Here is an 18,495-nt window from a genome sequence, read left to right as displayed (position 1 = left end):
TCCCCAACAGCATATGTCCAAAGTGATGGTTGGTTCTTTCTCTCCTATCTTTCTCATGAATAAATAAATAAATTCTTTTTTTAAAAAAAAAAAGAATATATATCCCATGGAATATTACTCTGAAATCAAAATAGATGATATCATATCCTTTGGATAAAATGGATTAAAAATGAAGGTGATTATGTTTAGTGAAATAAGTAAAAAGATGAAAGGCAACTACCAATGGTTTCACTCATGTGTAGAATCTAGAGATCTGAACTTGGGGGGAAAAAAAGGAAAAAAAAATAGAAGCAAGCAAACTAAGATTTCTGAGAACTATGGTGGTTATCTTTGGGAGGCAGAAGGGTACAGATACAGAACTTTGGTGGTGGGAGTCGGGCTGTAGCACAGTGGGTTAAGCGCAGGTGGCGCAAAGCACAAGGACCAGCATAAGGATCCCGGTTCGAGCCCCGGCTCCCCACCTGCAGGGGAGTCGCTTCACAGGTGGTGAAGCAGGTCTGCAGGTATCTATCTTTCTCTCCTCCTCTCTGTCTTCCCCTCCTCTCTCCATTTCTCTCTGTCCTATCCAACAATGACAACAACAATAATAACTACAACAATAAAACAACAAGGGCAACAAAGGGAATAAATAAATAAAAAAAAAAAAAGAACTTTGGTGGTGAGTGTGGTGTGTAACTACACACTGTAATCTTACAATCTGTAACCTGCTGTTAATCACAAATTAAAAAGAAAGAGGAAGGGGAAAAGTCTCTTAAGGGGAAAAACAAGAGCTAAGAAATTAGGGGTTGTGTTATTAGAAATGAGACTGTTAGGGGAATATCTAGAAGGGGCACAAAGATGACGCTATCTAGGTTGATATTCAAAACTAAACCTAGAAAAATATGGAGTAGAGAAAATTATTCCACAGGGGCCAGATGGTGATGCATCTGGTTGAGCGCATGTATTACAATGCACAAGGACCCAGGTTTGAGTCCCCGGTCCCCACCTGCAGGGGGAAAGCTTCACGAGTGGTGAAGCAGTGCTGCAAGTGTCTCTCTGTCTCTCTTCCTCTCTATCCAACCCTTCCCTCTCAATTTCTGGCTGTCTCTATCCAATAAATAAAGATAAAAAAATTAAAGAAAAAAAAGAGAGAGAGAGAGGGAGAAAGAGAAAGTACATTCTACAAAGAAAGAAACACAAATTACCCTGAAGTGACAACTGGATCAGTGAGAGACTGAAAGTAACTCAATCTTGTCAGTGCTCACCAATGAATCCAGTAGATAGAAGAGGGAAAGAAAATGCCATGGGGGGTTTGGATCAAGAAAGGAAGGGAAGAATATAAAAGGGGAGACACCAATCTAAGTGGGAGCTATGAAAAGAATTAAGGACAGGCAGGAATGGTGTTTCCAGAAAATAAGTAGAATCAATAGTCATCTGATATAGATGTAGATAGAAGGCAGATCACTGAAGTGAGGTAGTCAGGGATTCTAAACTGAGAGAGACTTCAGGGTAACTTGAAATTGACAGAGTATGGAGCAGAGGGTAGATAGCATAATGGTTATGCAAACAGACTCTTATGCCTGAGGTTCCAAAGTCCCAGGTTCAATCCCCGCACCACTATAAACTAGAGCTCATCAGCGCTCTGGTGGTAAAAAGAAAGAAAGAAAGAAAGAAGGAAAGAAAGAAAGAAAGGAGAAAAAAAGGAGAAGAGACTTCTGAAGGCGGGGCTACAAGCAGCAGTAGATCTGTTTCTCTCCTCTCCTCTCCTCTCTTGGATCAACTAGGAATACCAAAAGAGACCACCTGGGACCAAAACAAGACAGGACTAGAACAACTACAGGAACCCACGAAACCACTGGTGAGTGCAAACACTTGTGGCTGGTAACAGAGAGGAGCCTAGGGAGAGACTAAGTGGCTGGTAACAGACTGGCGGTTTATCAGTTGAGACACCAACTCCAGTCTGTTCCACCAACAAGAGGACAGCTAAAGGGAGGAGAGTCTCTCCCCAGAGACTCACTAAGTGCAACTCTGAGTCTCCATTGCTACTGCCCTCAGAGACTGGAGCAGTGGCAGGAAGGGACACCGGGGACAGAGATCTAACCAGGACAATCAGGAGAAGACCTATACCTCGGTGGCATAGCTGTGGGGCTATGAAAGTCTCTTTGCATAACCACTGGACTATCTCTGCCACACCCTGCCTTATCTCTTGATCAGGAGTCAGTGATTAAGCTAAGAAGCCTACTTATAGTTGAGAAGCCCTCAGGTTCCCATAGCCTACAGAAAAAAAAAAAAAAAAAAAAAAGGCTTTTAAAATCACTGAGCCCCAATTCAGGGATTAAAATACTATTGAAACAACTGTTGACTTCCACCACTGTGAACCCTTTAATTACCTTACACAAGTCAATCCAGGAAATAGTGATCAGTAATTTGAAAAGTACTAAGAGAGGGAACTCACAACATAATATATAAAATGGGTAAACCAACAAGAAGAAATACTGGAGAAACGAACCAGGACAACAGTCCAGCTAAAAGCCCCCCAAAGGGTGAAGCACAAAATAATGAGTTCAACATCAAAACATTAGCTAAGAAAATAATCACAGGAGTGAGTAAAGAGTTTGAAAGACCACATCAACAAAAGCAAGACCAAAAACCACATGGTCATATCAATAGATGCAGAGAAAGCCTTTGACAAAATACAACATCCTTTCATGATCAAAACACTACAAAAAATGGGAATAGATGGAAAATTCCTGAAGATAGTGGAGTCTATATATAGCAAACCTACAGCCAACATCATACTCAATGGTGAAAAACTGGAAGCATTTCCACTCAGATCAGGTACCAGATAGGGCTGCCCACTATCACCATTACTATTCAACATAGTGTTGGAAGTACTTGCAATAGCAATCAGGCAGGAGCAAGGGATTAAAGGCATACAGATTGGAAGAGAAGAAGTCAGTCTCCTTATTTGCAGATGACATGATAGTATACATGGAAAAACCTAAGGAATACAGCAAGAAGGTGGAAATTATCAGGCAATATAGTAAGGTGTCAGGCTACAAAATTCACATTCAAAAGTCAGTGGCATTCCTCTATGAAAACACTAAGTTAAAAGAAATTGAAATCCAGAAATCAATTCCTTTTACTATAGCAACAAAAACAATAAAATATCTAGGAGTAAATCTAACCAAAGAAGTGAAAGACTTGTATACTGAAAATTATGAGTCACTACTCAAGGAAATTGAAAAAGACACAAAGAAGTGGAAAGATAGTCCATGTTCATGGGTAGGTAGAATTAACATCATCAAAATGAATATACTACCCAGAGCCACATACAAATTTAATGCTATCCCCATCAAGATCCTAAGCACATTTTTCAGGAGAATAGAACAAATGCTACAAATGTTTATCTGGAACCAGAAAAGACCTAGAATTGCCAAAACAATCTTGAGAAGAAAGAACAGAACAGGAGGCATCACGCTCCCAGATCTCAAATTGTAGTATAGGGCCATTGTCATCAAAACTGCTTGGTACTGGAACATGAATAGACACATTGACCAGTGGAATAAAATTGAGAGCCCAGAAATGAGGCACCACACCTATGAACATCTAATCTTTGACAAAGGTGCCCAGACTATTAAATGGGGAAAGCAGAGTCTCTTCAACAAATGGTGTTGGAAACAATGGGTTGAAACATGCAGAAGAATGAAACTGAATCACTATATTTCACCAAATACAAAAGTAAATTCCAAGTGGATCAAGGACTTGGATGTTAGACCACAAACTATCAGATACTTAGAGGAAAATATTGGCAGAACTCTTTTCCGCATAAATTTTAAAGACATTTTCAATGAAACGAATCCAATTACAAAGAAGACTAAGGCAAGTATAAACCTATGGGACTACCTCAAATTAAAAAGCTTCTTCACAGCAAAAGAAACCACTGCCCAAACCAAGAGACCCCTCACAGAATGGGAGAAGATCTTTACATGCCATACATCAGATAAGAGTTTAATAACCAACATATATAAAGAGCTTGCCAGACTCAACAACAAGACAACAAATAACCCCATCCAAAAATGGGGGGAGGACTTGGACAGAATATTCACCACAGAAGAGATCCAAAAGGCCAAGAAACACATGAAAAAATGCTCCAAGTCTCTGATTGTCAGAGAAATGCAAATCAAGACAACAATGAGATATCACTTCACTCCTGTGAGAATGTCATACATCAGAAAAGGTAACAGCAACAAATGCTGGAGATGGTGTGGGGTCAAAGGAACCCTCCTACACTGCTGGTGGGAATGTCGATTGGTCCGACCTCTGTGGAGAACTCTCTGAAGGCTAGAAATGGACCTACCCTCTGACCCTGCAATTCCTCTCCTGGGGATATATCCTAAGGAACCCAACACACCAATCCAAAAAGATCTGTGTACACATATGTTCTTGGCAGCACAATTTGTAATAGCCAAAACCTGGAAGCAACCCAGGTGTCCAACAACAGATGAGTGGCTGAGCAAGTTGTGATATATATACACAATGGAAAACTACTCAGTTGTAAAAAATAGTGACTTCACCGTTTTCAGCCGATCTTGGATGGATCTTGAAAAAATCATGTTGAGTGAAATAAGTCAGAAACAGAAGGATGAATATGGGATGATCTCACTCTCAGGCAGAAGTTGAAAAACAAGATCAGAAAAGAAAACACAAGTAGAACCTGAAATGGAATTGGCATATCGCACCAAAGTAAAGGACTCTGGGGTGGGTGGGAGGGGAGAATACAGGTCCATGAAAGATGATAAATGACATAGTGGGGGTTGTATTGTTAAATGGGAAACTGGGGAATGTTATGCATGTACAAACTATTGTATTTACTATTGAATGTAAAACATTAATTCCCCAACAAAGAAATAAATTAAAAAAAAAATACAGGAACAACAAAATGAGACTCTGGAAGAAAACACTAACTATCTCAAGGTTATTAGAGAGCTGAAAGCTGAAATCGCTGAGCTAAGAACACAACTAGCTGAACAAGCTAAAATAGTATCAGAACAGGGTAACAAAATAGATGAACTCCAGAAAACAGTAGAGGGCAGAGAGAATAGAATCAATGAGGCTGAAGACAGAATTAGCAAGATAAGAGGACGAATTAGAGACAACTAAAAAAGAAGTAAGAGATCTCAAAAAGAGATTAAGAGATGCTGAAAACAACAATGGAGACCTTTGGGATGACTTCAAAAGAAACAATATGCGCATTATTGGCTTACCAGAGGAAGAAAGAGAGGGAGAGGAAGAAAGCATTCTTCAGGCCATAATAGCTGAAAACTTCTCTAGTCTAGACAACATCAAAGACATAAAGATTCAAGAAGCCCAGAGGGTCCCAAACAGAATTAACCCAGACCTAAAGACACCAAGACACATCATATTTAGAATGGAAAAGAATAAGGATAAAGAAAGGATCCTGAAGGCTGCAAGAGAAAAACAAAGAGTCACCAGGGGAGTCGGGCTGTAGCGCAGCGGGTTAAGTGCAGGTGGCGCAAAGCACAAGGACCAGCATAAGGATCCCGGTTCGAACCCGGGTCCCCACCTGCAGGAGAGTCGCTTCACTGGCAGTGAAGCAGGTCTGCAGGTGTCTATCTTTCTCTCCTCCTCTCTGTCTTCCCCTCCTCTCTCCATTTCTCTCTATCCTATCCAACAACGACAACAACAATAATAACTACAACAATAAAACAAGGGCAACAAAAGGGAATAAATAAAATAAATATTAAAAAAAAAACAACAAAGAGTCACCTACAGAGGAAAACCCATAAGATTAGTAGCAGACTTCTCCACACAAACACTACAGGTCAGAAGAGAATGGCAAGATATCTACCGAGTGCTCAATGAGAAAGGCTTTCAACCAAGACTGTCATTCAGACTAGATGGAGGCATCAAAACTTTCTAAGATAAGCAACAGTTGAAGGAATCAACTATCACCAGCCTGCCCTGAAAGAAGTTCTGAAAGGTCTTCTATAAACAGTCAGACCATCATAAATAGGACATATATCAGAACACTCTAAAACTCTACAAGAATGGCATTAAAATATCTTCAATCTTTTATATCAATAAATGTCAATGGCCTGAATTCACCTATTAAAAGACACAGAGTAGGAAGATGGATCAGAAAATACAGCCCAACAATATGCTGTCTACAGGAAACCCACCTAACTCAACAAGACAAACACAGACTTAAAAGTGAAAGGATGGAAAACTATCATACAAGCCAATGGCCCACAAAAAAGGGCAGGAACAGCTATTCTCATATCTGACATGATAGACTTTAAAATAGATAAGATTAAAAAAGATAGGAATGGACACTACTTAATGCTCAGAGGATCAGTTAATCAAGAGGACTTAACAATTATTAACATCTATGCACCCAATGAGAAGCCATCTAAATACATCAAACTTCTACTGAAAGAGCTACAGCAATACATTAATAGCAACACAGTCATAGTAGGGGACTTGAACACCCCACTCCCTCAACTTGACAGATCATCCAGGCAGAAAATCAATAAAGACATAAGGGAGCTAAATGAAGAGATAGATAAATTAGAACTATTGGCCATTTTCAGAGTCATTCATCCCAAGAAACTGGAATACACATTTTACTCAAATCCACATGGGTCATTCTCAAGGATAGATCATATGTTAGGCCACAAAGACAGCATCAGCAAATTCAAGAGCATTGAAATCATCCCAAGCATCTTCTCAGTCCACAATGGAACTAAACTAACACTTAACAATCAACAGAAGATTAGTAATAGTACCAAAATGTGGAAGCTCAATAGTACACTTCTTAATAACCTCTGGGTCAAAGAGGAAATCAAGGAAGAAATCAAAATATTTTGAGACTTCAATGAAAATGAAGACACAAGCTATCAAAATATTTGGGACACAGCTAAGGCAGCACTGAGAGGGAAGTTCATAGCTATACAAGCACACATTAGGAAACAAGAAAAAGCACAAATAAACAGCAGAAGTTGAAACACAAGATCAGAAAAGAAAACACAAGTAGAACCTGAAATGGAATTGGCGTATCGCACCAAAGTAAAAGACTCTGGGGTGGGTGGGTGGGGACAATACAGGTCCAAGAAGGATTCAGAGGACCTAGTGGGGGTTGTATTGTTATGTGGGAAACTGGGGAATGTTATGCATGTACAAACTATTGTACTTACTGTTGAATGTAAAACATTAATTCCCCAATTAAAAAGTAATCATAATAAATTTTTTAAAAAAGAAAGGAAGAAAGAAAATGAAAGAGTATGGCTCCTTACCTCCTGATCCTCTAGTCGAGTAGCCAGTCTCCTCCGTTCTTCCTGCAATTCCAACTGTTCTTTCTGAAGTTCTTGCACCAATCCCTCCTTTAAGCCCAGCTGCTCTTCCAGCTCCAGGACATGGGCTTTCAGATTCCCCAACTCTTGTTGGCCATGCTCAGTCTGAACTCGAAGTCTGGTAAGCTCCTCTTCCAGTGTCCTGTGCTTTGACCCCAGAGCTGTGGCCTGTTGTTGGGTCTCTTTAAGCTGCTCCCGAAGCTGTTGGTTCTCCTGATCCAGTGTCTGAGTCTTCTCATGGTAGCACCTGAGTTCTGCATTTAGGTCAACTAACTGACCCTTTAAGTCCCAGGCTGGACGTTTGCTGGGTCTTTTTACTCCCAGCACAGGAGCAGTGGCTGCTAAATTGGGCACAGAAAGGACAAAGGTCAAAGAAGTCGTGGCTCTCCATCTCTCTTCCCACCTAGCTTTTGAGCCATCCACATCTGATGTTCCTTTTTCTCCCACCCAGAGAGGAAAAAGAACAAATTAATTTTTCTGAGTATTCACCACCTCCTCTTCCCTACCCAATCTCTTACCCAAAATTGATTGTTACCTACCACCAGGCTTCTGGGTAGGAACAGCAGGGCCTGGCTTCTGATTCTTCAACACTAAAGAACAAGGGGCTCACATAAGAGTTGATAGCACCACTGTCCTTCAACCACCATTCTTCTCCTTTCCACATCCCCAAATCTCTACTCAACCCTAGCTCTTAACCACTATTACCTGTGGTAATAGTTGTGGAACATCGGGGTCCTGTCTTCTTGGTAACTTTTGGAGCTGTTGGGAAGTGGGAGAGAGAAAAAGTAGAAAAATCACAAGATGGCAAAACAATTGGATAGTATGCTGCTTTGCCATCCATATGACCCAGGGTCAAGCCCAACCCCCACCACACAGAAGAATATTTAATGCTATGGTCTTTTCACGCTGTCTCTTTAAAAAAAAAAAAGTACAATGATCACTGTCAGGGTAGAACATGCTCTGTTTGGGTCAGAGCACATACAAGTTGCTTTTTTATAAATTATAACAGTCTAAGAAACAAATTTTGCAAAATAAGCAAATAGAGCAATGGGATAGTATATTACTATCTGTATAGGAAAATATAGGGGACATGTCCATATTTGTTTGAATATTCACAGAATATCCTTGAAATGGCACAGTTGTTCCTGGTCTTCTCCAAAAGAACTGGACGGTGGAAGGGTGAGGGGGTTAGAGGAGCAGAGGTAAGAAGTACACTTTTTAAGCTTAACAATTTTTGTACCTTTAGAATTTTGAACCATGTATATAGCCCATTACCTATTCAAAATAAGCTAAAATTGAAAAGAAAATATGACATTAAAAAAAAAAACTGGATTTCTGTGTCCTTGATCTGTTCCCCTCCCCCCTGCTTTTTTTTAAAGTATTTTTTAAAAATATTTATTCATACATCTTTGTAAAGAGAGACAGAGAGACAGAACCAGAATATCACTCTAACATATACAATGTCAGGGATTGACCCTAGGACCTCATGCTTGAGAGTTGAACACTTCATCCAGTATACCACTTCCTGGGTCATAGTCTCTTTGTCCTTAAGCCCACCTGTGGTCTGGCCTTGTGTCTGTGGTACTGTGTTAAGAGCAGATGTTACTGGGCGGGAAGGGGCAATTTTTGTCACTGTGCTTAGGCCTCGTATTCTTTTCTACGGAAAGACAAAGACATGGTCCACAGTTATCATCCCAAGTTGCTCTCTCACTTTCTTATATTTTAACACAACATACATCCAGCTCACCTTCTGAGGTTCTAAGGTATCCTCCATCTGGTCAGGCCTCCTTTTAAGTCTTCTTTGTGAGAGAGGCAGCCGGGTAGGGGCCTTGACCAGGGGTTTCTTCAGCTCTACATTCCCCTTCACTTCTGACAAAGGGGACCTCTGTTGGGAAAAGAGGAATTTAAGACAACAGTCTGAAGCTTAAATGCCCCAAGAATTTATCTTCTTGGCTTCCCCAGACTAATTCTTAATATCAACAACCAATAAGCATCAACTGAGTACCTCTTGTACCACAAATTACTATTCACAAATCTTGCAGCAGCCAAAACTCATGCAGAAAAGTGGGGCATAAATCATAAGTGGGAGTACTGTCAAGGAAAATGTTGGATGGATATTGGACTTCAGCTAACTTTAAGAATAGTACTTAAATAAGCAGTCAAAAATGCAACATGCACATGACATGGCTAGGAAACCACCAGGCTCTTTTTTGCTATAGCTAAGAATCTTAAAGAGAGTTGATGATATGTAAGTAAACACATGTAAGTAGAAAGAGCTGATAGCATTTATATTAACTGTTTAAAATACTTCATCGGAAGTAGGGCACCAAAGTAATAACCCTGAGGTGAGGGGTAGACATGCAGCTTCCTGGGACAGTGGGGGGTGGGAGTGGGTGGGAGTGGGTGGGAGTGGGTGGGAGGGATGGGTCACAGTCTTTTGGTGGTGGGAATGGTGTTTATGTACACTCCTAGTAAAATGTAGTCATATACATCACTAGTTAATTAATACGAGAGGGGAAAATTAATTGTATGTCTCGAAGTTTTTCAAAACACAAACTGAATCTTTTCTCAATATATGCAGTGTAATTGATATGCAGACTCTCTCAAAAGCCTAGACCAAGTAGATCAGAAGCAATATACAAGATATATACACAGCTATATACAAGATACTGGGTACTGTACAGCAAACCCTAACAAAAGGACTTTTCAAAGTTAACCCAATTACCAAATCATGTGATGATAATATTAACTACCCATTGCCTTTTTGAACCCTAAGACAGCAGGAACCTCACATCTCCACTATAGAGCCTCTACTTCCCCCAGTCCTGGAACCATTGGATAGGGCCCACTTCCTGTATGCCTCTCCCACTCCATATCAAATAATACTGCATCTGCCGATCACAACCTAACCAACACAACGATTGCCACCTCAACATGCTTCACTTCAGACTGTGTCCAGAGACTTTACGTGTGGAATGACAACCCTTCAGCTTCATTACTCGGGTGAAGCCTTTCCTTTCATAGTATACTCTAATTCCATCTCAGGTTGTTCACTTTCTAACAAAGTCCCAAAACCTAGATATACACCAGTTTCTGTGAGAGAGAGCATATGTTCACACGTATCCGTAAACTACTGCAAAATATATACCTGAAAGCAGAAGTACACTAGAGTTTGCAGTGAGTATCCCCCTAACACTTCCTCTCCACTATTCCAAGCTTTGGGTCCATGATTGCTCAACAACTTGTTTGGCTTCGTATGTTAACTCTCTTTTCAGTCACCAGGTTCCAGATGTCATCAGGATGCCGGCCAGGCTTCCCTGGACTGAAGACCCCACCAATGTGTCCTGGAGCTCTGCTTCCCCAGAGACACACCCTACTAGGGAAAGAGAGAGGCAGACTGGGAGTATGGACCGACCAGTCAACGCCCACGTTCAGTGGGGAAGCAATTACAGAAGCCAGACCTTCTACCTTCTGCAACCCACAATGACCCTGGGTCCATGCTCCCAGAGGGATAGAGAATGAGAAAGCTATCAGGGGAGGGGGTGGGATATGGAGAATGGGTGGTGGGAATTGTGTGGAATTGTACCCCTCCTACCCTATGGTTTTGTTAATTAATACTTTCTTAAATAATAAATAAATAAATAAATAAATAAATAAATAAATAAAATACTTCATCGGGTGGTACGGGATGTGGTGCAGTGAATATAGCACTGGATTTTCAACCATGAGGTCCTGAGTTCAATCCCCAGCAGCACATGTACCAGAGTGATGTCTGGTTCTTTTTCTCTCCGCCCATATTTCTCATGAATAAACTAAAAAAAAAAAAAATATATATATATATATATATATATATATATTTCATCTATATCAATTTAGTTAATCTTGACAGCAATCCACTAAGGAGATGCTATTATTAGTTTCGTTTTGCAGATGAGGAAAGGAAGGCACTGAGAGATGAAGTAATCTGTCTAAGGCTATCAATATTTGGCTCTAAATATAGGGAAAAATATATACAAATTATCATTATTGTTATTATTATTTTACTCTACTTCTTTAAAATTTTTTTGCCTCCAGGGTTATCGCTGGGGCTGGGTGCCTGCACTAGAATCCACTGCTCCTGGTGGTCATCTTTTTTCCATTGTTGTTGCTGCTGCTATTGTTGTTGGATAGACAGAGAGAATTTGAGAGAGGAGAAGACAGAGAGGGGGAGAGAAAGACACCTGACCTGCTTCACTGCTTGTGAAGTGACCCTCCTGCAGGTGGAGAACAGGGACTCTAACCTGGGTCCTTGCACATGGTAATATGTGTGCTTAACCAAATACACTACTGCCTGGCTCCATACATAAATTCTTTTTTAATATTTTTAAACAATTTTTTTAATTTTTTTTATTTATTTTTATTTATTGGATAGAGACAGTCAGAAATCAAGGGGGGTGATAGAAGAGAGAGATAGAGAGACACCTGCAGCCCTGCTTCATCACTCGTAAAGCTTTCCCCTTCCAGGTGGGGACCGGGGGCTGGAACCCGGGTCCTTGCACACTGTAATACATGCGGCTCAGCCAAGTGCGCCACCACTTGGCCCCCCATATACAAATTCTTTAAGATTATTACTTTTTTATTGTTGTGGTTATTATTGTCGTTGTTATTGATGTTGTTGTTGGATAGGACAGCGAGAAATGCAGAGAGGAGGGGAAGACAGAGAAGGGCAGAGAAAGATAGACACCTGCAGACGCGCTTCACCGCCTGTGAAGCAACTCCCATGCAGGTGGGGAGCCAGGGGCTAGAACCCGGATCCTTAACGCCGGTCCTTGCGCTTTGCGCCACGTGCGCTTAACCCGCTGAACTACCGCCCGACTTCCTTCTTTAAGATTATTTTATAAGGAAGAGAAAGACAGGGGACGGGTGATGGCACACCTGGTTGAGCGCACATGTTGACATGTGCAAGGACCCAAGCATGAGACCCCGTTCCCAACCTGTAGGGGGAAAACTTTGCAAGTGGTGATGTAGTACTGCAGGTGTCTTTCTGTCTCCCTCTTTATCTCCCTCTTCCCTCTCAATTCCTTGCTGTCTCTATACAATAAATGAATAAATAAAAATAGCTTTAAAAAGAGAGAAAGAGGGGGTTGGGCAGTAGTGCATAAGGATCCAGGTTCCAGCCCCTGGATCCCCACCTGCAGAGGAGTAGGGTACCCTCTCTGTCTTCTGCTCCTCTCTCCATTTCTCTCTGTCCTATCCAACAACGATGACATCAATAACAACAACAATAATAATATCTACAACAACAATGAGAGAGAGACTAGAGCACTGCTCCAGCAATATATTACATGAGAAACTGAGCCTGGAGCCTCATACATGCAAGTCTTATGTTCTACCCATTGAGCCACCTCCCTAACACCCAGCTAAAATCTCTGGTCAGGCAAGTAAAAATATGCCAAAAAGTCTACTGCAAAGAGTAATAATGACTTGTAAGTATGGTGGGTTGCATGGAGAATCTAGGAATTAATATGGTCAGTTTAAGTGCTATTAACTGATAGCTATCAGGTGGGGGAGTGAGAAAAAGAGATCTATTTTAAGCAGCTTAAATTCAGTGTCTGGGGATTATATCTATGTTAACTCATCTTGTGTGACCAACCATTATGATTTGTCCAGGGTGAGGAATTTCTTATCCAGGGTGAGAACTTTCAGTGCTAAAGCAAGGTAATGGGGGCCGGGTGGTGGCACACCTCTGAGTGCACATGTTGCAAAGTACAACGACCCAGGTTCTAGCCCCTGGTCCCCACCTGTAGGGGAAAAGCTTTGTGAGTGGTGGGGCAGGGTGGCAGGTGTCTCTGTCTCTCTCCCTATCTCCCCTTTCCTTCTCAATTTCTGGCTGTCTCTACCCAATAAACAAATAAAGATTAAAACAAGGCCATGGTCTAGGGAGATAGCATAATGGTTATGTAAAGACTTTCACGCCTGAGACTCTGAAGTCCTGGGTTTAATCCCCAGCATCACCATAAGCCAGAGCTGAGAGGTTGGTGCTCTGCTTTCTCTCTCATTAAAATAAAGGTTTTTTTTAATGTATTTATAAAATTAAAAATATCTACAAGAACATAGGATAAGAGGGGTACAATCCGACATTAACTTCCACCACTAGAGTTCTGCATCCTCAGCAAAATTCTTCAATAATATACTTTGTCCAATTTCTCTCCTAAAACCATCCTAAGCAAACTCCCATTATACCAAAACTGTTCTCCTCAAAGTTACAAGTAATTCTGTGTTGCCAACTCAATTAAAAAGATTACTTTCCTGAGACCAGAGCTCTGCTCTGATAGACGCAATTATAGAGCTCAACCCCAAGATCCCAGGCACTCTACCTGCTGAGCCACTAATTCCTTATGTTCTTACCTCATCTCTTCTTTAATATACTTTCTTCATTTGTCCCTAGAAGACCATCTTCCTACTGTACTGGTCAAGTCTAAATCTCTCCAAACTTTAGTGGTAATTCCTCTACCCTTTATCCACACTACAGTCTATCCTCATGATTTTACATATCATCCCTGTGGTCACAACTCCGGAAGTACTACCTTCAGCCCAGCCTCCTGAATGTAGATGGAACTGCCTTCTCATTGTTTCCACTTGGAAGTCTAATAATAATAAGTCCAAACTGAACTCCCGCTGTCCAAACCCCTTCAAATTCATTCCTCTTGCTTTTTCCACCTCTAGTTGATATTTTTCAGTTGCTCAAACCAAATGACCCATAATTCTCTGGTCCTCTTATAGACTACATCTAAAGTCAGCAAAACATATTGACTCCATCTTCAAAATATATCTGGAATCTAACCATTCACTACTTACTTCCATTTCTACTACCTTTATCCAAGCCTAAATCATCTCTCACCTAGATAACCATATTCCACTGGTTCTCAACTGAAGGTGATTTCACTTCCCAGAGGACACTCGACAGTGTCTGGAAACATTTTAATGTGCTATGTGGAGATTGCTACTGGAATCTAGCTGGCAGAGTCCAAGAAAGGAGCTATACATCAGACAATGCAGAAGATAGTCCCCGCAAGAAAAAGTGAACAGTGAGAAAGTTAAAAAAAAAAAAAAAAAAGTCAAACCCCTAATAGTCCCCCACCCTCCTTCACAGCTGTGGAATTAACCCAGAGGCTCAGGTATGCATTATACCACTACTGAGAGGTCCACCACGTCCCAATATTTTTCATCCTCTATTTTAGAAAGAGAGTGTATGAGGAGAAACACTACAATCCTGCCCAGAGTCCTTAGAGTTTTCTTGGTGCTGACCATGGTCTTCCCATATGATACTGGAACTCAAACTTAGGGCCTCACACATGCTATGAAGTTTTGCTCTGGATAAGGGAGATAGCATAACGGTTATGCAAAAAGACTCTTTTGTCTGAGGCTCTAAGGTCCCAGGCTCAATCTCCAGCACAACCATAAGCAAGACCTAAGCAGTGCTCTCATAAAAAAAATTTTTTTTAATTAATAACAATGCAAATAAATTAATAATTTTTTAAAAGCCCTGCTCTACCTAGTGACAGTTCTCTTTATTTTTATTTGCACTCTATTTTCAATGTGGAGACTAGAGTAATTCTAGTCTAATTCTTCATGGGAGCTGGGCAGTGGTCACCTGGTTGAACATACACATTACAGAGTACAAGGACCTGGGTTTAAGCCCCTGGTCCCCACCTTCAATGTAAAAGCTTCATAAGCAGCACTGCTGGGGTTTCTCTCCCCCTCTCTACCTTCTCATTCCCTCTCAATTTATGTCTCTGTCCAAAGTATATAAATATACTTAAACCTTCACAAAGCCTCCTGAAAACAATGGGATCAACAAGCCCATACTCCTTCATCTGACTTCCCAAAATTTCCACCTGCTCACTTTGTTCTAGTTTTCCTTTGCAATTTTTGAGGACCTTTGTTCTAGCAGGTTCTCCTGCCTGAAATGCTCTTCCCTCTATATTTATTTACTATTCTTTCATCTCCTTCAATTATTAATTCAACTCTCACCTTCTTAATGGAGCTTACTAAGGCCATCACCATCTTTTTCACTGTTCTGATAGTTGCCCTCCCCTCTTCCCTTATAATGTGCTCAAATTTTTCCCTTACTCTATTGCACTTACCATCTTCTAATAGTCTTATCATTCACTTACTCCATAGTGACTGTCTCACCACAGCACCCCAAAAGAATTTTGGTCCATACTCCTAGAAGGGGAAATGTTGAGGTCAGAGAATGAACAGGAAGAACCTGGGGGAACACAGACACTACTGTGCCACACCAGAGCACACGTTCCCCAGGCACACATGCTTCCCATGCTAATGGGAGTGATAACAGGTGTGGGTGTGGCTTCTCCCTTTCTGCCCAGGTGAACCCATCAACATGTTTGTAAAATCTATTAACTAGGTGCCTGGAAGCAGCTGACTTACAGCTGGTACAGAGGGAATACAAAAACTGACCTCTATAAGATTGTAGAATAGGAAAGATTTCCTGGGTGCAAAAAGAGGAGGGAATGAAATGAAAAATCCAAGGGACCCAGTGATGGCACACCTGGTTGAGCGCACATGTTATAATGTGTTAAGGACCATTTAGAGGCCCCGGTCCCCACCTGCAGGGGGGAAGCTTTGCGAGTGGGGAAGCAGGCTGCAGGTGTCTCTCTCCTCTTTTATTTATTTATGTATTTAATTATTTTTTACCAGAGCACTGCTTAGCGCTGGCTTATGGCGGGGGGGGGGGGGATATTGAACTTGGGACTTTGGAGCCTCAGGCATGAGGCTATTATGCTATCTTCCCCCTCCCTCTCTCCCTATTTCCCTCTTCCCTCTCGATTTCTGTCTATCCAATCAATAATGAATAATAACAAGATGTGAAAAATCCACACAACTTGGCACCTCAATCAGCTGTGCCCTCCGATTCTGTTTACAAACAGCCCGCGCCCTTTCGGATCCCGTCGGCAGCCAATCAGCGCGCGCCGCGCCCAGTTTGAAAGGGATAAAGGCTGGAGAGGAGCGAAGGCGGTCGGGCTGGGCGGAATGGGCCCGGAGCCTGAGCCGTCGACGAGAAATAAATGTAAACTCCCCGCTCGCCACGCGGCCTCGGTCTGGCTCTGCGGCTGCATTGGAGCAGCAACATGGACCTCCCCGTAACACTAGACGTCAACTCACTCTCGCTGTCTGTCTGTCTGTCTCACACACATCCTTCCTCTGCGCAGCAAAGCTCTGGTAAGAGAAGAGACTATGTCAACCAGCGCCACATCTCTGCAAAGCCCGAGGGGAGAAGAGAGGCGCGCCCCTCGCCCCAGATCCCCCACACCCCGAGGCAGCGGCACAGAGGAGGAGGGAGACAGGATAACACCGGCAACACCAGTCCAGACACCATCTCCCCAGTCGAATCCGCCTCCCCCTTCTCGCGCTGACGCCCGGGGCGGTGACATTGCGGACGTGAGTGGGGAGGCCCGGGGTCACGACCGGGAAGGAGCGGCCGGGGCGAGGGCCGGCGGCTCCGCCTCTCTCCCGCCGGATCGTCGCCCCGCCAGGCTGCAGGCCGCGAGCGGCCGGGAGCCGGGGACTCGTCTGCACCGGGGCGACCAGCTGACGCCCCGCCCCGGCCCGCACTGACCTGCGGCTCCATGTCCGGCTGTGTCCCTCACACTCCGGGGAAGACGATGGGGATCTGGGGGTCACGGGACCCGCGTCCTCTTGCCGGCTCGCGACGCCTAGCGCGAGTAGCTCCCGGCTGACAACCACCAAGGTGGCCACACACCCGCCACTTTTGAATTCTAACGGCCGTTCCCTGAGTACCTCGGCCGGGAGCCAATCGTCGCCGTCGCCACAGCCAAGAGCCAATCACAGCACCCTCCGGCTCCTCAGGCCACACCCCCGTCCGGTCGGCCGGCGGGCGAGCTGCACTTCCGGCTCTCTTTTGCTCTCAGACCCACACACTTGCGTTGGCAGTTGTTACCCTGACTTCCTCTCCGTGTTACCCTGACTTCCTTTCCGAGTCCAGCCGCCGCGCCGTGCGCGAGCGTGAGACGTCAAAAGATAGGACCGACGCGCAGCAGGCACGTAACTGACGGAGCTGGGAAAGGGGAGGGCAAATGTAAGCAGAGAAATTGCGCGTGCGTAAACGAAGACATCCCCCCCCCCGCAAGGTGCCGGACCAAAACAAGCGCCCCCTGGCGACCGTAGTAGGAAGCGCACTCGTTCAGGCTGGATCCGACTGATGGAGCAGCCCCTTGCCTCCTAGTTAAACAGGAAGTGGAAGCTGGAGTCTTCCCTGGTCATTTTGGCAGGTCTCACCAAACTCAGGAACTCTGGACACAAACTGAGGGGCGTTGAAAAGCATAACTCCGGGGAGTCCGACGGTAGCGCAGCGGGTTAAGCGCACGTGGCGCAAAGCGCAAGGACCAGTGTAATGATCCCGGTTCGAGCCCCTGGCTCCCCACCTGCAGGGGAGTCGCTTCACAAGCAGTGAAGTAGGTCTGCAGGTGTTTTTCTCTCCCCCTCTGTCTCTCCCCTCCTGTCTCCATTTCTCTCTGTCCTACCTAACAACAATGACATCAATAACAATTACAACAACAATGAAAAACAACGAGAGCAACAAAAGGGAAAATAAATATTAAAAAAAAAAAAGAAAGAAAAACATAACTCCATGGCTAGACGCTGCATGGAAACCTAGAAGAGGAATCCAAAACTTTTAAGGGGGGTAGTTTGCATAATGGTTATGTAAAGGGTCTCTCATGCCTGAGGCTCCAAATTCCCAGGTTCAGTCCCCCACACCACCATAAACTAGAGCTGAGCAGTGTTCTTGTAAAAAAAAAAAAAAAAAAACTTTGGGAGCAGGATTTTTCTCTGTAGCTCCCCCACCTCATCTCACTTGTGTACCTGGTCGCCATGACGGGACTGGGAAGCTGGCTTAGGTCCCCTGGAAGCAGAAGCCCATTAGGGGGGTGCACAGCTTTCTTTCATGGAGCTTTTTCTTTTTTCTTTTCTTTTCTTTCTCCCTGCTTTTCAGGTTATCTATGTGCATCAGTTGTTTGATAAACATTAAATTTACTGAGTGCTTCGCACACCTTGCCTGCAGTGTAGCTGAAAGAAACTAAAGTGGTTAAGTAACTAAGGCAAAATCCCAATTCTGGTTGAG

The 18,495-nt window shown here is 43.1% G+C and overlaps 1 protein-coding gene across 5 annotated transcripts in view; it reads right to left on the bottom strand.

Annotated features, from left to right (window-relative positions):
- Nucleotides 1-17,309, bottom strand: part of KIFC1 (kinesin family member C1) — a 30,783-nt gene extending 13,474 nt beyond the window's left edge. The window contains exons 1-7 of one of the 5 annotated variants that reach the window (XM_060189594.1): nucleotides 16,972-17,309; nucleotides 15,479-15,560; nucleotides 9,100-9,237; nucleotides 8,910-9,009; nucleotides 8,058-8,111; nucleotides 7,892-7,942; nucleotides 7,296-7,693 (exon numbers count right to left, since the gene is read on the bottom strand). In XM_060189594.1, coding sequence (XP_060045577.1) covers nucleotides 7,296-7,693; nucleotides 7,892-7,942; nucleotides 8,058-8,111; nucleotides 8,910-9,009; nucleotides 9,100-9,237; nucleotides 15,479-15,481 — 744 coding nt within the window. In that variant the 5' untranslated portion in view covers nucleotides 15,482-15,560; nucleotides 16,972-17,309. Of the gene's footprint in view, nucleotides 1-7,295; nucleotides 7,694-7,891; nucleotides 7,943-8,057; nucleotides 8,112-8,909; nucleotides 9,010-9,099; nucleotides 9,238-12,984; nucleotides 13,133-15,478; nucleotides 15,561-16,971 lie in introns of those variants that run through there. The other 4 variants (XM_060189597.1, XM_060189598.1, XM_060189595.1 and 1 more) reach the window with 4 other exon arrangements.
- Nucleotides 17,310-18,495: the final 1,186 nt, after the last annotated feature.

Source organism: Erinaceus europaeus, chromosome 4 (genome assembly GCF_950295315.1).
Source record: "Erinaceus europaeus chromosome 4, mEriEur2.1, whole genome shotgun sequence".
NCBI classification, from domain to species: domain Eukaryota; kingdom Metazoa; phylum Chordata; class Mammalia; order Eulipotyphla; family Erinaceidae; genus Erinaceus; species Erinaceus europaeus.
The sequence above is the reverse complement of the archived record's forward strand: the minus strand, read 5'-3'. Positions and strand labels throughout refer to the sequence as shown.